The sequence below is a fragment of the Tauraco erythrolophus genome, chromosome 8, assembly GCF_009769465.1.
Source record: "Tauraco erythrolophus isolate bTauEry1 chromosome 8, bTauEry1.pri, whole genome shotgun sequence".
In the NCBI taxonomy this organism is placed as follows: domain Eukaryota; kingdom Metazoa; phylum Chordata; class Aves; order Musophagiformes; family Musophagidae; genus Tauraco; species Tauraco erythrolophus.
Genome location: NC_141472.1, coordinates 8896006 through 8916364, shown reverse-complemented (window position 1 = coordinate 8916364; position 20359 = coordinate 8896006). Strand labels below are relative to the sequence as shown.

General features: G+C 36.9%; 1 protein-coding gene across 1 annotated transcript in view; it reads right to left on the bottom strand.

Moving 5' to 3' along the window:
• The window catches only part of GULP1 (GULP PTB domain containing engulfment adaptor 1), a 108459-nt gene that overhangs the window by 71639 nt on the left and 16461 nt on the right, over positions 1-20359 (bottom strand). Inside the window, exon 3 of the mRNA XM_086615870.1 lies at positions 2874-2935. Coding sequence (XP_086471996.1) covers positions 2874-2935 — 62 coding nt within the window. The remainder of the gene's footprint in view (positions 1-2873; positions 2936-20359) is intronic.

Genomic DNA, 20359 nt, shown 5'->3' with positions numbered 1-20359 from the left:
AAAAAACCAAATTCTAAACAACAATGACAAAACCAAAATCCAAACCAAACAAAAACAAACAAAAAACCCATACCAAAAAAAAACCCTACAACTCAGACCCCTTATCAACTTATGTAATACACCAAACCATGTCAAAATTCAGCAGATTTCAAAATAGCATGTACCGTGAGGACTGGGTATGCTGGAAAGAAGAGAGAGAACCAAGATTGTTTACTTAGTGGTACTCTTATGAGATCTGTAGCTCCTGGATTTTACTTCCAGAAGAAACAAGTCTGCTCGTGTTTTCTTGCAAAGAGGATTACTGCCATAAATCATCCTGAGGATGTATGTCCCAAGAGATTTAAGACAGTACTAATTCTCTATTAAAAAGTCCTCTCCAATTTCTAGAAAAAAGGCCAGTTGTCTATATTGCAAGGTTCATTTAATTTCCAGTTAACTTTGCTACGATAGTTTTTTTCTAAGATAAGAGTCAACTCATGAACTGCATTTTATCAACCAGCTTTAATTCTTAAAGAGGTTTTAGGAATCAAGTAAATATGCAAAATCCCATCTTTTCCAGTCATTCTTAGCAAGCTCTCCTTTTCCTGATCATCTCAGAAGATTAGTATCAGAGAAACAATTTTTGTGTCTTATAAAGAAGAGAAAACACTACTTTTCATCCATCATAATTTGCATTCAAGAAACTATGGAGCAGAATACAGCTCACTTGCCCATGGAAAAAGAACATCTCTGGCATAGCTTTCCATCAAATTGATTTGATTTTCTGAACGTGTCATTCTTCACTCTTGTAAATACCTTTTGAAATAAATCAGATAGTGTTGTCTTTTCCTCTCAACAAATAAAAAAGTTATATGAATAGAATGCTATAGAATTGGAACAATTATGAACATTTGAGAAAAAATTTCTTTAAGTCTTTTTCAATACTTGCTTTATGAATGCTTCCTGAGTTTTTATTCATTATTTCACAATGTAGTTACAAGATGTGAAATCAAATGGAATATTTCAGTTAAAACACTACAAAACCCAAATGAAGTATTACTAGATACATGCTTTTCTCTTAAAATGAAAAATATTGAAAAACTTAATGTAAACAGTACTTGAGAATTAAGGTGGAAACATCATCTAGATCTAATAATGTTGTTATGTCTGCATGTACCAGCTAACCTCATGAAAGGTATGCAAATTTATGCCAGGTCTCAATAAAAAAAAAGCAATGTAGAAATCCCATACCCTCTACATGTCAGTTACAGAGCAAAACAATTTTTTAATTCCTTTGGAATAATGAATCAAATAACTAACAGTTCTAAAAAATAATTTTTTACTGTGAGCGAAATGAAAAAATGGGCAACATTTTTTTTTTTTTTTTTTTAATAATCACATATGCTATAGTACATCGCAGCTTCCTGCAGGTATCCTGACAGACCTTAGAGGCAACAGTACAGAGGATGAGGAGGCCCTGAGAGGTCAGTGCTCACATTAAACAGAAGCAGAATCGGAGAGGACACTTGGACATATATTAGCCTAAATAAAAGGAAAGACTTTTTTGGACCAAGAGTCTTTCTAGTAACACTGAGAACAGGATTCCCTTGCATAGGAATTCCCTATTCCTTTTTTCTCCCTCAGAAGTTATTGATGCTGTTATTTCTACAGTTTCACCATCTGACCACCATCTTCTTTACTCTAATTTTTTTTTCTGCATAGCTGTATGGACACCTATTCATGAGATGTCTCATAAGAAAGACAATCAGATATGAACGATGAAGGAAGTTTCTTTCATCTCTTTAAGTAAAGATCACAAATGCATGGACATTGTTGATTGCATTAATAGAATTCATAGCTTCAGCTTGCTCTTAAAACAGATGGCACAGCCATCCCAGCAAGTATTCCTCTCTCTCAAAAACTGTAATATAAAAGCCAAAGTGTCTGGCAAGGCTATACAGTTAAATGGTAACACATCCTTGGGTCGAAAATTCAGTTTCAGAGCACACAGAATAAAAACATGTTCACCTGGCAACTAGCAGAATGAGACTCAAATTTCCACACTTGCTCACTATGCAGCAATACCAAGCAAAAGAAAATTGCAAACATAATAGTAGAGAATACCAGTATAGAAAACTGAGTCCTGGCCTGTGAAATGATTTTTATTTTTATGTTTAAAAATAACAGTCATATGAGAATTTTATCCAGAACAGACTGCAGTGGAAACCTATTGAATTATCCTCCCAGTTTAGGCAAGTAATAACCCATTACTCAGTTTACTCTGAGTTATGCTCATTACTGCATATTACCACTTTCTAACTTGTTATTTTGGGAAGATGCACCCTGTGAACAGATACCATTAGACAAACTGAAATACTATTGTAGAACTACATTGTAACTGGGATAAGAAAGCATGAGTAAGACTTCTGGTTTTACTGTGAAAAAAATCCATTTTTATTCTACCATAATTCCAGAGGATTTGACACTTCAATATATCCAGTAGATAGGATCGTTACTCATTGCTGTTGCTATTGCTTAAAAGAAGTTTGTGCTATTAATTTTAATTTTTATAGTACTGTAAGCATGCAGCCTGATGTTAAATTCCTTTGCAATCAAAATTTCCATCCATTTAGCATCCATTCAAAGGAAACAGAGGATCAAGCAAAAGAGGAACAATGGTTTGCTTCCTAGAAAACCATCACATAACTCAGAACAAGAATCAATTGCCAATTATTTAAGAAGTAGAACTTTTTCATCGGCAAAACAGACATTTACTAAGTTTCTATTTGCTACTTCGTTTGGCTAATTCACGTCTGCAGTTTTCAAACTAAAAGCAAGATAGAACGCACTGTGTTCTAAAGGCAATAGGACAAAATAACTTCATATTTTCTTACCTTTGCGTTATAGGGAATATAATGCTTTGATAAGGCTTCAGGAGTGTGCATCCATGTTTTGTCTACAGAAAAGCAAAATAAAAGAAGCACTGAATAGGTTAACCAATTGTTAATTTAATCATTACAGTATTTATCTGGAAAACATCAACAACCCTCCTGTTACTTGGGTAAGTATCTATCTGTATTGGGGCTGGAGGTAAAGGCTGTATCTCTCACAACTTTCCAAACATTTACATGAAAGAACCGGTTACTTCTCTTGGCCACACTTCTCAATTTAACCAACTTGATTTACCATAAGAATTCAACTCCTCCCTCCAAACATATTTATTGGTCTAAGGTTGTTTGCTGTGTCTGCCTCAGATCAATATTTTCTGCGTCCTACTGTTGTTGTTCAAAGCACTGACTGCATGTTGTGCTCCTAACCATGTTTTTTAATGAATTATGGGGGTATTCAGAAATTATCAAGACATTAAAGGGACAAAGGAAATTATTTTGGAAAAATTATCGGAGCGATAATTGATAGAAAAAAGCCCTAATCCTTTGATAGGAAAACAGAAGCAAGTCAGATTATAGTAACTGATCCAGAAGTTTAGATCTTCTTTAATCTTTCCTTAAATATCCTGAATTAACTTGCATATTTTCCTTTAACGATTTTCATACAACAAGACTCCAGTACTGTCTTACTTTTCCTGCCACGTGTTTCATATGGTAACATATGTTTGTTATTTGTGAAATACATCTTCTTTCCTTCTTTTTAATGGCCATTTAGAATGTTCTACATAATTTAAGACGGAATTCAAATAATTAGAAAAAAACTTATCAGAAGTTTAGAAAACATTTTTTGAAACTTTTCTTGTTTTTAAGAAAAAAATAAAAAGGTCCAAAATACTAAGTTGTACTACCAATCATATGAGAGATTCTGTAACACCGAGTAGTATTTTATACTTCATACATTCAATATTCAGTAGTATTTTCTAACATGAGACTATTCCTGTTTTAATTAGCATGAATTAACATTGCAAATCTGGAACTTTATTGAATTAAGTAACAGAATAATAGCTTAAAGTAAAACTCTGCCCTTGGATATTCACAGACAACTCCCTTTGCCCTTAATGAGAACTGCAGTTACAGCAATTACTAACTTTTTTGTTAGTTACACATAAGAACAATAAAATCCTGTTCACTCAAACTGTTCAAAAGCAAAAGCTGTAACGTTTATTGACACTAAACCCATAACTAAGTATTTTTGAATATACGTAAGCAAGAAACTGTTAAACAAGATATTCACTAGTCACCACAGTAACAGGATCAAAACTGCAAAGCTAGAGGAGATTTTTTTTCTTTAAGCAATTTCATTCTAGATGACAGTAACACACAGCTCCATTACTGAAGAGTGGTATCATCACTTCTTAATTAAGGAAGCATGATTTGTTCATTCAGCAGCACCCAGGAGTACGATTATGCACTGAAGCTGCTCTTCCTTTCAATTGTGGCTTGTGATTGGAATATCAGAACCAAGAATCACATTCATTTCCCAGACTGTTTTAAGATCTGACGCCTGATCGCCATTTTCAGTGCAACATCAAAAGCTGGTGTTATCCACAAATGAAAAATAACAATCCATGTGAATCAGGAATGTTAGAATAAAGCCTGACAACCCAAACAATAACTGTAAGCATTCAGTTTCAAGCCAGTGCACTGCCGAAGGCCAGACAAGCAGACTGGTGATGGGGCTTGATCAAGTCTCAGACTCAGAGGAAGCCGGTCTGTACGGCAGGACAGTGTTCTCTGTCCCATCATGCTGGCTGCAGCAGGGTGAAGACCTGCACAGTGTAAATTTCAGCTCTGAAATATGCCTTCACATTGCTAATGTCAGTGTTTTATTTATCCCTTTCTAATGCATCAACTGTTTACTAGCTTCAGCAGCATACTGGCGTATTTATAAATACATAAAGGAAAATCTAATAAAAATGCTCCAAAACAAAACATTGATTCTCTTCAAAAACAAAACAAACAAACCAACCAAAACAAACAAAAAACCAAACCAAACGGTCTTCCACTCATTTCAGTGCCTAGTACTAGCACAAACAAGCAATAAGGCTGTAGCTTCTAAAGCGATTTTACAGGCAGACCATCGACTACACAGATACCAGTAAAATTAACTATTCCTTGCAAATGTTTCCTCCTCCTTTCTTCCCATCCCCAAGCAGGGTAAGTTCAAATCTGAAAAAAGTGATTTAGGAGCCAAGTTTGAAATGTTGCCCTTAATTAAGCAGCTAGTAATCTTCTCAATACCATAAGTAGGTGCAAAACTTTACCTTAAAACTTTTTCGTGAAATTATCCACTTGCCTACCAACCTCAAACTGTAATGCTATAGAGATCCCATCAAGGAAAAACACTGCTAGGAAAGTGTTTTCATAACAGTTGGTACTCCTAGTTAGGGAAAGATAAAGAAATATGGATGGGTACCCTCAGCTCAAAAAGAAATCAGTTAACTTAGAGTACCAAAAAGATGCCACAATTCTATGAGTCTTGTGCTGTTGATTAAAACATTGAGTCAGCAAGCAGCATTTCCAACATCCAAATGTAGATCTGCAGACACTGTGACACAGTTATTAAAGTTTCGCATTGACATTGGAGGCCCATTTCCTAGAGGCAGGTAATAATTACAGAGTGGTGGCACTTTCAAAAGAACTCTTAATGCTAAACAAAATCAATACGAGGCAAAATTCACACCGACAGCAGCGACGTGAAAAATCATGCAAGCTGTTATGGGGAAGTTTGTTACTAGCATTCCCTTTGAATCGTAAGCTCTGCTTTTGGACTTACGCAACTCACAGCAGCTATTTGAAACACTGCTTAGAGTTAGTTTGATTTCATAGCAGTTGAGAAATACCAAATTTCAGACATATTACATCCAATAAACAAGAAAAATACAAAAAAAGAAAACCTATAAAACAGGTATTTGCTTAAATATCTGATGTAGATGCGGCTTGCATATCTCTCACTTTTTAAATTAATTTTAAATGGGTTTTCACAGCTTAGTACTTAATTATTCATTCTGAAACAACAAACGAAATATGAAATTCTACAATGAAAATCACAGTTCATATTATTATTTTATTAGTTATACAGCAGCAAGAGTTCTGGACACTTTATAGATAAATAAAACAGTAAGTCTTAAAGAAAGGACCAAAAGCCAAGATAAAATTAAAACTGACAACTGCATGCATCTAACATAACAGCAGTAGAAAGTGGAAAGAGACTCTTGCTATCACACCGGGCAACTACTGCAGTTATTTTAGATCTTGTCTGAAGCTCTTCATCTAGGTTGCCTTAGCATTTACATTAAGGTTTAAATAAGTGCCCAGTTACTTTTTGAGAATTACGACTTTGAGCCATCCAGAGTCCATGAAAACCTAAGTAGAGTTTAACTTGAATGAGGTATGAGAGATTCTAAGAGGTAAAAGCCTAAGTAGGTGGTGCTTTTGCCAAATATACTGGTGCTGCATGGGAAAAAAGATGGCAGAATGGATCACCATTCAGAATTCAAGGGCACAGGGTAAGCCACAGGTCTGCTTAGAGAGAGTTGGTAATCCTGTAGCCTCTGTACGCAACACCTTTTCAGGTGCATGGCATGCTAACTGTGCAGCACAGGCTTTTAGAGAGTTCCTAAAAAGATTAAAAGGGAGCAGGAGAACAGCATCCCTTCTAGTTTTTAAAAGAATTTGACTTGGGTGAGAAGTTCTCACCTGCTCCCTGCTAGCATACACTAGTCTTCGAAGGGCAGTGGGAAAATTGCATAAAGCTAACATTTGGAAGACCCAGGGTTTGGCAGACAGAATTGCACGGGTGGAGGCAGGAGGTTGGGCGCTTTCACGGAGGATTAACTGTGCTCAGAATTGAGACTTCACCCTTTCTGGTTCCCCTTGAATCACGCCAGCCCTTTTCCATTATAAAGGAAAGATGCCTTTACAATCTGCATTTCACATCACATGCTTGATCATCGTACAATCTGGAAGCACTAGTGTGAGCCGTTTCAGAGGCCGCAGGGGCACTGGGAGAGCCGGAGAAGAGGAATGCGCTGACAAATCATACGCTGAAGTCAATAGACTCAGGGACCTCATAAAGTATCCAGAACAACTGTGCTGCACACAGAGAAGGATGACATTAGGTTAGATAACAGCACAGCTGACCATTTATCTACCGCGAAAGAAAGCAACAACAGTGCCAAGATATTGTTCTCCCTTTGAGATTAACTTCTCCACACGTTACAGACTGATGAAGTATTTTCTAAGTAGCAAAACAATGCTCAACAGTGCAAGATTAGTTAACTGCTTCCCTAAATCCCACTCTCGTTATTAATTCATACATGCTAAAAGTGGTTCTACTTAGCTATGTTTCCAAAGGGTTTATCAAAGCATGCGAAACTTAATGGCCATCCATTTTATTTGATGAACAAAGAAAGACTTTGATTTTAACTTTTTTAGTGCCACAGTGAAAACACAGTCATTTCTACAAAGGAAAAACTAAAGTCTTCATTCTTCACTGAATGAAAATCTCTGAAATCAATAGATGTTTTCCTTGCTAACAGAAGAGAAGTCTTTGAACTGTCTTTTCTTCCTGCTTTAGAAAACTTGCTATGGAAAGAAAGATCTGATGTGACAATCAGCCTTGGAACACAGCATCCTGAAGAACAGAGCATCCCATGACAACAGTGCTATACCTAGGTATTATGGCTCGGGGAACAAGTAGCTTATATGCTTCAGTGTGTGTATATACGTATCTGTATCCTTCAATTTTCCTAGATTATCCATTTTTGTATAAAGAAAACCTTCACAATGGGACATACAAGAATTGTCGCCCTATTAAATCATTCCCTTTATCCTGCACTGCAACAGAAACAGGCAGGTTCTCACAAACCTCACTTATACTACTCACACAACAAGGTAGAACCTGTCTTCTTGACTGCAGGGAACAAATGAACTGATACGCTGAGCTGTGTGACTTGATACTTGTCACCAGGGCTTTCATCTGAACAAATACCTAAATGTTATTAACAAATATAAATCTACCCATATTCTTCTATAATTTAGCTATAGTATTTGTTTCAACCACCCTCTAGAGGAATGACTGAGTACAATCTGTCTTAATAGCAGTAATTTATTAAAGTTATTACCAGGTTACTATGATTAAGTAATTGAAATTATGAGTCAGATTCTGCCCTAAGCATGTATAGGCAAATACCCATCAATACACCCAATTCAAAAATAATTATTTTTATTCTGAAACATAAAATCTTCTTTGGAGGCGTATTTATTCTTTGCCAAGACAATAGAGCTGTATCTCCCTAGAACAGAGTGAGCTTTGCAGAATGCTTTACCTTTCTATGCCCTTCTCTCATAATACTTAGGACTTATGAATGGTTTTAAACAGTAGATTACTAAAATAGCAAAATGATATCATAGAATGCTGGGTTAGCATAGTTACAAAATGAAAAAAGGTCTAGTATTTGCATTTCCTCCAATAGTAAACACTGACTGCATAACCTATGCATTTTATACTATATGTTTTCAAGATATGGATGCTAGTATGTAGGTTTTGACAAGAAAGGACGATAGGAGCAAAATAATCTACTAGTGCAACTAACCAGTGACAAGCAAATTTTTTGCTTTTGTACTTCTAATTTGTCGATGTTAAGAACTTTTAACAAGTTCGGGTTCGTAAATCAAAGGGAAAAACAAGAAAAAAAAAACTGAGCTATTTAGACTATACCTCTTGTGTCTTCTTGCCACAGGAAAAGCTCCACTGCGTCTTTGATAAAGGCTTCCAGTTGAAGTTGAAAACAGATTACTGGTATAGTATCATTTATTTTACATGATCACATTTTCACAGGTTTTGACTAGGAAGTATGTATAGATCGAACCTTCAACTCCACCTTTCAGTTTTGGAGTCAGAGTTCAGTCAATTATTCCAGTATAACTACAAATAAATTTGGAAAAGTATCAACTAAGTTTGTCAAAAATTATTAAAAAGACAAGTTTTTGTAGAATTTCAAACTTTTAAAGAACACTATGTGTGGTAAGGCAAAACAATGGAAAAGGAATAGGAATCTCAATACGATAAAAATAGAATTTTGATTTTCTAATTCAGGAAGATTAAAATAACATAACGGAAAAGTTTAATTGAAACTTTTTTTTTTAAATGTCCACGAACTAGAAAGAGAAGAAAGAAGTGGCAGCAACCATTCAGAACAACTACAATATGCATATCTGTAGCTTCCTCTTGCTTCTATACCTAAGGTTTCTCCTTTTATGCATGTAAAGGATTTGATTTTACAAAATAGTATTTTCCCGAGTGACTGATTTTGGATGTTCTTTGCAATCTTCCAACAGCTTTGTAAGATAAAGTCCTATAAAATGAAGTAGGTATGGTTGGTACACATCCAAAGTGATTTCACACAGAATAATACATCGTCTTAATTAGACATTCATTCAGTTAACTAGCAGTGTACCTATGTAACTCAAGCATTTAGGTTATAGCTTGGGGAAGTTACTTGCAATAGCACACTTGGAGAAGAACTCTACATCATACACTAGTAACAACTTACATTAAGAATTCATCAGCTTCTAGGTCTCAAAAGATATACTTGTCAAACCACCGTGCAAATCATTTAACATTCCATAAATTAGGCTGCATAAATTTTAACAGGGTAGAAACTGAAAATCTTAAGACTCTTTCAATGCTGTTGCCATTCTGAAGTCAGTATTTGGTGCTTTATGGTTAAGCAATGCGCATATGTTCCTGAAAGGAGCTCCTCAGGTTTTGCAGAAGCAACAAATAGCTATTGGGGTAAATACCATTGTTAACTTGCCTAGAATATTCTTTGAAGCAGACAACAGATAAGATTATTTCTGCAATACTTTTCTGAAGATAACGTAGATAAAATAGCCAACAAGAAATTATCCTCCTATTCTCAGGTTAACAGAAAGAAAAGAAAAATTAGGCTTATCTGCACAGACCCAACATGAATCCTATGGAGAAAGTTTCCAAAGCGTACTCCTCATTTATATCTATGCATCCTCTGAAGAGACACTGTAATCATTTCTTTCCTAAACTATTAAAACTGTTCCTTCCGCTCTCAGAATATAAATACATACGCAGTTGCACACGAACACATGCAAGCACACACATGCTGCAGCACTAACCACTTCCTTGTCCCACCAACAGAAGACGCTTTGGTTCTTGTCAAACTAAGGTAGTAACCCTTCAGCTCTTCTTCCACACTTGGAAAGGGTACCTCAATAGCCTAATGAGAACAATATAATAGCACAAACGGTACTTAAAAAAAAAAAAAACTATTCAGTTACCTATCCAAAAAAGAGACTTGGTCAGTGAATATTGGTTTTCCACAATCCTATATTTTGAAATACAAGAAGCAGTATTTGGAACACACAAAACCTCTTCGTGGAGGCATTACAAAAGTATTAAGATAACTGATTTTTGTGTCAAGCGAGACTAACAGAATACAGAAATATTTGGTATATAAAAACTCACCCTTTTTTCCTCCCAAACTTTGCTCTTGAAAAAATCCTTATTTGAAAAAAAACCCTACAAACATCAAGCAGCAGCTTTTCTGGGGTGGGAGCAGAGAAGGTGATTTAGACCTAGGTTTGTTTTTTATTTTTTCCCTGGAAGGTGATGTGTGCTTTTATGAGAGGACAAAGTGCAATCACAGAACATCTGACCACTATAGCGAGGAAGATTGTGACTACTTGTACACCTTTAAAGTATACGCGTATCTACTCTTTCTTTATGCTTTTTTTATCATTACTGTTAACGTGGAAGTCCAGCACACAATAGCCTGTTTGTTTAAATCACTGATGCGACATATACTCTCTGACAGAATGAAAGTATTTGCTTTTAGGACTGTACTTATCCCCTTCATCCTTTTCGGGCTTCACCTGTTGTTTACTGATTCAGAAAAAGAAATATAAAATAAAACATCTGTCATCTCTGGAATGTAGCATAAGTTTACAATAAAAATACAGATCATATTATAGCCAGTCCATTCACATAAAAGATAATCCTATAACCTTTGATTGCATTTTTTAAAATGTCAGACCCTGCCCATTAAATGCATCTGTCTACACTTTCATAAATGCGACTCATAGAAAGCCATTGCACAGAAATGTTATTGCAGAAATTGATGATTTATGACAGGCTATTACTTCAATATATTTCACTTAGCATTATGAATAACATCTATACCTCATGAGCTGATAATGTGGCATCAATTACCAACCTCCTGAACTGCTATCATGCGGAAAAAAAAAAACGTTAGAAAATTCAAGTTCCCACGTAAAACAGCAGCTTCGGCATTGGACTTTGTGCCATATGCAAACTAAGGCTGACATTTATTCTGGGATGAAGGAGGACCACTGGAGCGTCATAAAGAATGAACTAAATTCCACTGTGATTTACACTTCACAACCTCACTGAGGTCCACTGGATTTCACACACTGTAATTCAGTACTAAATTTAGTCCAAAGTAGACACACGTACCTACATTTTTAGCACTATTTTGAGACAGTCAAAAAGTTTCACTCTTACTCCCAGAAGGTTTGAGATTACAGTCATATCATATTTAGAAATGCTTCTGTCTTGAAGAAACAGTAGTTTTCTTTCTCATTTCTGGTAAGGTAAAAGCCTAGTTAATTTTTCTTTACTTATATGCATCAGTTCTTATACTAATGGCTTTGAATGGAAGGCTACAGAATCTATAAAATGTGCCAAACTCCTCTGGGAGAGGCATCTCCATTCACTAAAAAAAATAACCAAACCAAAGCAAAACCCCCACAGATTAATGCTTTCTGTTTTGTGTATACACATTACCTGTACACACAATCACATATAAATTAAGGATAAATAAGTAATTCAGTTTAGATACCAATACACTAATAATGAGAAAAATTAACATGAAAATATAGCATTTACAAAGATCTCTTACAGGAGAATTGCATTAGTATCTCTAAGCTATTTAAAACAAAGGCTGAATTTATCAAGATGTAAACATATTTCAAGATGAACAGGCTTCGATCTGCACTATAGACTTTTCTCACTATGACATTTGAAAGTGAGCATGCTGCTACACCTGACTTTAAAGGAAAAAATTAGAAGGACACTTCAGAAACCATGACCCAAACCTGGATCACATACAAACGCAAGCTCTTGATACTGCGATACATAAATGTTTTCACAAGCTTTGTCATAACAAAGCAGCAAGAATATACATAACGTACTTCAATTTGGTTTTATGGGAGAAGGAAACAATAGAGTACTCAACAGAGTATACTGCATTATTGATCAATGAAGGGAAAACAGAAGTATGTTTTTGCACAGTTATATAATTCTTCTGCAACAGAGAATTGTCTCCATAACACATATAACTGGTAGTCCAACCAACTTGTACTGAAGTCAAGAGAAAGCCTATTTTACTTTGAATGGATACTAAGTTTTGTTCATATTAAAACTTACAACTTCAGCAGTTGCTGATATCAGCTTTAAACCAGAAATTAACTTTTTTGGTCAATATTATTTCATAAAGCTTGTCTCCCTGTTACACAGGCACATGGCTATGAGAACAGATATTACAACTTGGACTGCTAAAAGATTTCAGTTATTTATAATTACTTGCATAAATACTTCCTGAAAGAAGCTGATTTTTTTAAATGTCACATCTTCTTATATTTTTCATTGCCATTATTAGGATGAACAGCTTGATTTTATTCAATTTGAGATTTAAGCATATCCATTAAGCCTTCAACAAAAATGACTATCAGACAAATAAAAATAATTACAACTAAAACAGAAACATAAACATAAACTATCCAGGTTAGAAGTTCTATTTTGTGCTAAATCTCAGGGAGTTGGATGGGTAACAACTGTACCAGCTGTTTTTAAGGTCAGAGCACTAAGCACACCTTGTCAGTTGAAGTGGCTGTGCCATGCCCAAACCATGGCCCTTCAAAAATAAACTTATCCTGAGTACTTGATCCAGATATGATAGATGTAGTGCTAAATTCTGCTGAATGAAGTACTGGTAATACTGAAAATATTGTGGGGGATTGTGCGTTAAAGAGCACTGCTCTGATTCTGAATAATCCTGGTATTCCCATAACACAGACTCTCAATACACACAATTCCTCAAAGAATCAGAGTCATTTTTTAAAAAAGCTCACTCCCTTTCTCTCCTAGCAATCCACATTTCCTCTGCAACTCTTTTGTGAAAGCACAGGTTGCTATCCAGACTCCAACAGAAAGAATAAAAAAAAAAAAAAAAAAAAAAAAAAAATAGGCAGGAAAGCTTGATTTTAGTGCTCCTCTTCTTGCTTTGCCTACCAATGTCTATTAATAATGAAATCAGTTCCTGAACTCTGGATGGAAATTTCTGCTGTTTGAATCAGGTGATGGAGGAAGAACGAATACAGCACAGTCCAAGTCATTCTAGGATAAGGAACTAGCACTAGCTACTCCCTTGTCTATGTGCATTGTATTAAAAAGCTAGCATAGACTGATTGTGACACTAAGGATTAGATTAGGGGACACTTATTCAACAAACCTGCACGATTCAGATAATCTTTGGCTATTGTGAAAATTCCACTTACAACTGCTGAGATTCCCCTCAAAATCCCATACTTTTGTTACGTAGCTCCAAGGTAACAGACTGATGTAAACTTGTTATTAGCACAAACCCTACAAGCACAGCCACCAGGAGCCTAATTGGGATTTAGGGAGAACTGCTAGGGAAGTCACAGCACTCACGTAGTTAACTCCTCAAAATATCCACACTCCTGTGAACAGAAGAAATCCACAAACAACCCTACTAAACACAGGCATGGAAATGGTTGTCTCTCTGAAGTGTGGGAGTAAAATCAGGAAATACAATAAAGGAAGTTCAGCAATTGAACCTGTGTGAACCTGCTCTTAAATGCAGTTATTAGACACAAACACTGATACAGTCAAGCTTTTCTGAACTTCAAATGGCATGAAAAATATGTAATTTCAACTTATTCTTGACAAATGCTTAACTGATATTTGTGTTCTTCCTAGGATACAGAAATGCATGCACTACTATAAGTAAAATAAACAGATGACAGTATTCAATTCTGGTTGCTAAAGTTCTGAATCATTTTTAAGAATCCACAATAATTGCACTTCATTGTGCCTTACAGCTTCTTTTATAATACTTTTTTCTTGTTGGGGTAAAGGGAATAGCTCACAAAATCAACTTAACAACACAGTAAATGCCCTTGAATACACTGAAATTCCAAGAATTTAGGTGAGGTCAGGAAGAATTTTCCTACAAAGAAGTAGTGGAAACAGAAAGGAATTAATCCAACCCCCTCAAATGGTCCCATACACCTGAGAACTTCACAATTTGACCATAAAGGCAAGATGCAGACACTGAAAAGGGCAACAAGAATTAGTGAAAGAGCATTTTAGAGCTCTGGGTGCAAGTTAAAACACCTAAAAAAGTATCTCACAAAACACAACTGGCCTATTTCAGAAACACAGTGGGTTGAGTTTCAAATATTATCAGAAGTCATTAGAAAAAAGGAAAAAAATTATATGGTCGCCTAGACAAAAAAATCTACAAAACTCAAGCTTCTTTCCCAGCTGTGATAAATAAAACCACAATTAAAGAACATTGAAATGGGCTCTCAGATTATTTGGAAGAAGCTAGGCAACACAACCAAGCAGCTGGTAGGGATAGATCTCCATAGAGGTGTTACAAATATGTACACAAGAAAGTATTTTGGTGCTTAAGAAGAGCGTGGGCTATGGATTTGAGCTTATTTCCTCAGCAACCATCATGCCACTGGTTATCAAACGATCCTTCAGCCCATTTTGTAGCCTTTGTGATTAAGCGTATCTTCCTTTTGCAATCAAGCTATGTCTGCTTATATTCTGGACTACTTACGTTATCTTGATAACAAGATATCTTATCACGTTATCTTGATAACATCTGGCTTTAACAAATAAATGTACTAGACATGGAAGGATGCAGTAATTCTATCACTTCGTGTTGGTATAAGGTATGCCAGATTCCTTTTTTTTTTTTTCCAGCTTTGATATTGATACTGAAGCAGGAATTCTAGTTACATAAACAAAACATTTGCACTTACTCCAATTGAATTTACACCTAGTTATTAAAGCAGGGGCTCTGGCTCCGTGTATATCACACTTAAGAATCTTCAGAAGAAAACATGAAAAATAAAGAAATTAGACCTACTGAATATTTTCTGCATTACAAACAAATGGGGAAACAGCAACAAAGTCATCAGTAAAATCAAAGCTGCATTTCTAATGCTCCGTTTAAAACTTATGCTTAACCCTAAATAGACCATGAAAAGAGAATAAGCAACCCAGAAGAGCAACATACATAACTGAATATTTAGTTGTTTAATATTCTGCTGGAAAGCATACCATTTCAGATTGCTACAAATTCAGAATAGCTTCTTAAAGCTAAGAGATATTTCAAGTATATGGTTTTCTAAAATAGCTTCTCCAAGAATAAGAACCCAATGAATAGATACAATAAATACAGAAGTCACTAACTCTTTAGAAGTTCTAAAAGCCTCCAGCACATCCTTTGGTGTGTGCAGAAATAAAGTGTGTGTATTTTTTTATATATATGTAAAAATATAAATATATATATGTATAAAATACATGCACACATATCCCCCCATAAAGAAACTATTATGAAATTCAAGATAAGCCTTACAATACAGAAAGCTCTATAACTACCAATGGAGAATGCTTTGCTCTGTACATCTTCTAGAAGGCTGCCCATTTCTACCTAGTTAATTAGGTGCAATTATTCATAAGTACTTCCTTGTATAATTATTGATATCCTAAAGAACTTATACAGTCTGTTTATATTTCCCATGGAACATAAGCTAAACTACTTACCTTTCTTCCTGCTAAAAGCACGATTCATGTTGAAAAATCTATCCAGTCAACGATGTTTCTAGGTTTGGTTTTTCCCCCCCACTTTAACCTGAAGAACAATATATACAAGAAAAATCTGTTATTATATTTGAAGGTAACTCATTCTCATATTAAAGACAATGCAATTGATTTCAAGAGTTCTGAAATAATTCAGAGAAATAAAAGGGAGATGTGCTTTGCTGAGGAAGAAGTTGCAGAAATGAGGAGATTTATGTTCAAATGCCCAGTCGTACTTAATACAGAAAGACATTTTAAAGCTTTCTGGGAAGTTCTTCTCACTGAGATTTCAGAGAAACAGAGCGGATAGCATTATACATATACATGAAGACAAGTATTATACACAAAAAGGTTGGAAAGAAAGCTTTAAAATGAATGCTGACTACAAGACTCCATAAAAACATTCAGTTCATATTTGAACTGTCCTGTTCTGTGTCATTTAGGTTGTCAGATTATTTCAAGCTTTTCTTTCATCTTCACATGGGCTTAATATTGAGGGAACAAGAAAATAAATTAAAAAAAAAAATCACGATATAAAGATTCCTCTTCACTCAGGGATTCAATACTGACAAAACTGCATTCTATCTGGGTGTAACTACCTCCTTGCTCCACTTACATCAGACTATACAGTAATTTCTGCATTTTCTTCACTTAAAACCAGTGATACATCTTAAATTCTTCATTCCTGATTCACAATATTATTTTGGAATTTTACTCTTTACTAACATTTTGCAGCCGAAAAAAAAAAAAATCCAACACATCCAACACTGTTTGAAACCACCCCACTTCGTAGTATAGACATTTTCCTTTCTCAACCATATGTAAATATATTTGCATCACTCTTTTCCATTCTGTTCAGATCTTCCAGTCAAAAGCTGCACCAATGCCCTTAGACTTTTTCTGCTCTCAAAGTAGTCCAGTCAAAGGGGAGAAAAAAAAAAGGAGGGGAGGTGTGTTAAGAAAAAAAAAAAAAAAGAAAAAAAGAAAATCAAAGCACTTGGTATCAGATCATAGAATCATAGAATGGTTAGGGCTGGAAGGGACCTTCAAAGGTCATCTAGTCCAACCCCCCTGCAAGGAACAGGGATATCTCCAACTAGATCAGGTTGCTCAGGGCCTCGTCCAACCTGGCCTTGAATGTCTCCAGGGATGGAGCATCCACCACCTCTCTGGGCAACCTGTTCCAGTGTTCTATAACTCTCATGGTAAAAAATTTTTTCCTAATATCCAACCTGAATCTACCTCCCTCTATTTTAAAACCATTACCCCTTGTCCTATCACAACTGGCCCTCCTGAACAGCCTCTCCCCATCTTTCTTGTAGGCCCCCTTGAGGTACTGGAAGACCGCTATAAGGTCACCCCGGAGCCTCCTCTTCTCCAGGCTGAACAGTCCCAACTCTTTCAGCCTGTCCTCATAGGAAAGGTGCTCCAGCCCTCTTATCATCTTCGTGGCCCTCCTCTGGACCCTCTCCAACAGGTCCATGTCCTTCTTATGTTGGGGGCTCCAGAACTGGACGCAGTACTCCAGGTGAGGTCTCACGAGGGCAGAGTAGAGGGGGAGAATCACCTCTCTCGACCTGTTGGCCACGCTCCTTTTGATGCAGCCCAGGATGCGGTTGGCCTTCTGGGCCGCAAGACCACATTGCCGGCTCATATTGAGCTTCTCGTCCACCAGTACTCCCAAGTCCTTCTCCTCAGGGCTGCTCTCGATCCATTCTCCACCCAGTCTGTATTTGTGCCTGGGATTGCCATGACCCAGATGTAGGACTTTGCACTTGGCCTGGTTGAACTTCATGAGGTTGGCACGGGCCCACCTCTCCGGCCTGTCGAGGTCCCTCTGGATGGCATCCCTCCCTTCCAGCGTGTCGACGGCACCACACAGCTTGGTGTCATCGGCGAACTTGCTGAGTGTGCACTCCATGCCACTGTCCACGTCACCGACAAAGATGTTGAAGAGGGCCGGGCCCAACACGGACCCCTGAGGGACGCCACTTGTGACCGTCTCCACTTGGACATCGAGCCGTTGACCACTACTCTCTGAGTGCGGCCATTGAGCCAATTCTTTATCCACCGAGTGGTCCATCCATCAAACCCATGCCTCTCTAGTTTAGAGAGAAGAATGTCATGCGGGACAGTGTCAAAAGCTTTGCATAAGTCCAGGTAGATAAAGATTCATTTTTGAAATCAGTTAGAATATTACCTTTCCTTTGAATAAAAAACAAGTTAAGCCAGTATTTCAAATGCCCACATCAAGATGACCAACAAATTCATTTAAGATACTTTATGAAGCTCATGAACACTTTCAGTGGTGTTTGCCCCTCTTTTGAAAGAATTAAGTTCAATACCCATCAAAGCAATATATCCCAATTTCCATGTAAATAGTTGGTACTTTTCAGATTCAAACACGTGGGCAATTACAGATAAAAACCACCTCCATTTTATCTTCAGATAATCAGTGATGTGGTAGGAATTCTCTTCCATACAATCTTGTGAGAATGAAAGAATATTCTCTGTTTACCTTAAATACAGTGTAGCACCCCAGATGTGCTACCAAACAATGTTTGCTCTTTAAAGGACACACACCAGATTGTTTTACAGATTTTACCGAGCATTTAAGAAGGGCGGATGCGATAAAACAAGCCAAGGCAGCAGGATATACCTTCCATCTAGTTACTTGGATACAAAATCAAGAAGCAATGCATTTGGTACATTACACTGTAGCTCCGTATCCTGGGCTGCATCAAAAGCAGTGTGGCCAGCAGGTCGAGGGAGGTGATTCTGCCCCTCTACTCAGCTCTCATGAGACCCCACCTGGAATACTGTGTTCAACTCTGGAGTCCCCAACACAAGGACGTGGAGCTGCTGGAGCAGGTCCGGAGGAGGGCCACGAAGATGATCCGAGGGCTGGAGCACCTCTGCTATGGAGACAGGCTGAGAGAGTTGGGGCTGTTCAGCCTGGAGAAGAGAAGGCTCCGGGGTGATCTTATAGCAGCCTTCCAGTACTTAAAGGGCGCCTACAGGAAAGCTGGAGAGGGACTACATGCACACATCACAAGGCTGTTGGCTGGCCACGTTTCCAGGGATGACCATTCAAGTACTTTGTTTAAAACACAGCATAACTAAGTATGTGTTTTTTCCTCACGGACAAGGATATATTACCATTGAAGGAATCTACACTAACAAAAGCCAAAATTTATTGACTACTTACCTAAAAATGGACAGTATTGGCCAAAAGTGAGTGTGTTCATAATTTCAGTTCCAACAAGACATCAATAGAACAAAATATGGAAATGGCTTAGGAAACAACTAGTATTAAAGCACTTCATCAGTGTACTTCCACTTATGGAAAATGTTATTAAACAGGGAAAGAAACTAGCTACATGCAACTGCTTTTAAAATTCCCTCAAACTCTAATATGAACAACTTCATCAACCTCTCAGATGCAGAAAAGCAGATGGTTAAAGGCCCCATAAAATTTTACTATTTAAAAAAACAACCCAAACACTACAAGGCTGATTTCAAGTTCCTCAGTCGGGGCAAGAGCGTGACATCAGATATTTAGACGTATTTGTGATACCTTTGCTCACAATATTCCACCACCAACAACGAAAAAAATCTATCAGAAGCAAGCAAGCCATTTTCTGATCACGGATGCTAGACAGGTTTTCTGGTAGAATATGATTTTGTTTCTGACAAGGCTTGACATACAAAGCCGCTGGAAGAAACTGAGTTGCAAAACAGGCTGTTAAAAGCTTCTAATGAAGTCAAAAAGAAGTCAGAAAATCCCATTATTGTACAGAAGGCCCTGTGCAGAAGTGAGAAGTCCTTCCTATGAAACCAGTAAAGTAGCTGTAGCAATCAGGGGCATTAGAGGAGAGGAAGGTGGACCAAACCATTTCATTACTCATCACTTAGACACACCTATGTAAAGAACGTTTCTCCACCTTACTCCTAGGAGTTTTCTTCACCTTTTCCAGAAATCAGTCTCTACTAGGAAATAGAAACCTGCACGTGATTTCACAAAATAGTTAATTGACAAAATACGAAGAGTTCTGATAGGCATAAACTAGGGAAATTTGGGGCTATATCAGGTTATTTCTTTTGGGGCAGAGAGAAAAGAGAGAAAAGAGAGAAAGAAAAGAAAGAGAAAAGGCTTAGAAAATACTTTTATTAAACAAATTAATATAAACAAATAATAAAACTACAAGTAACAGACAAACATCCTGGTCAGGGGAGACACAACATTCTCAGTCTGAACAGTGACATGGGCATGTGGCATGGGAAGTTGAGCATTTAAGCTGCCATATCAAACTTTAAACAGAGGAAAGCAAACACCCTCATCTCCATCTCCCGTTGTCTTCATTGTCCTTAACCCCCGACTTTTCATGGTGTGGTGCTTCTCACCATGAGGAGGAAACTGCAAAATGGCAGGGTGTACCACGAAAACAGTAGATTTGGTGACTGCCGTGTTTGC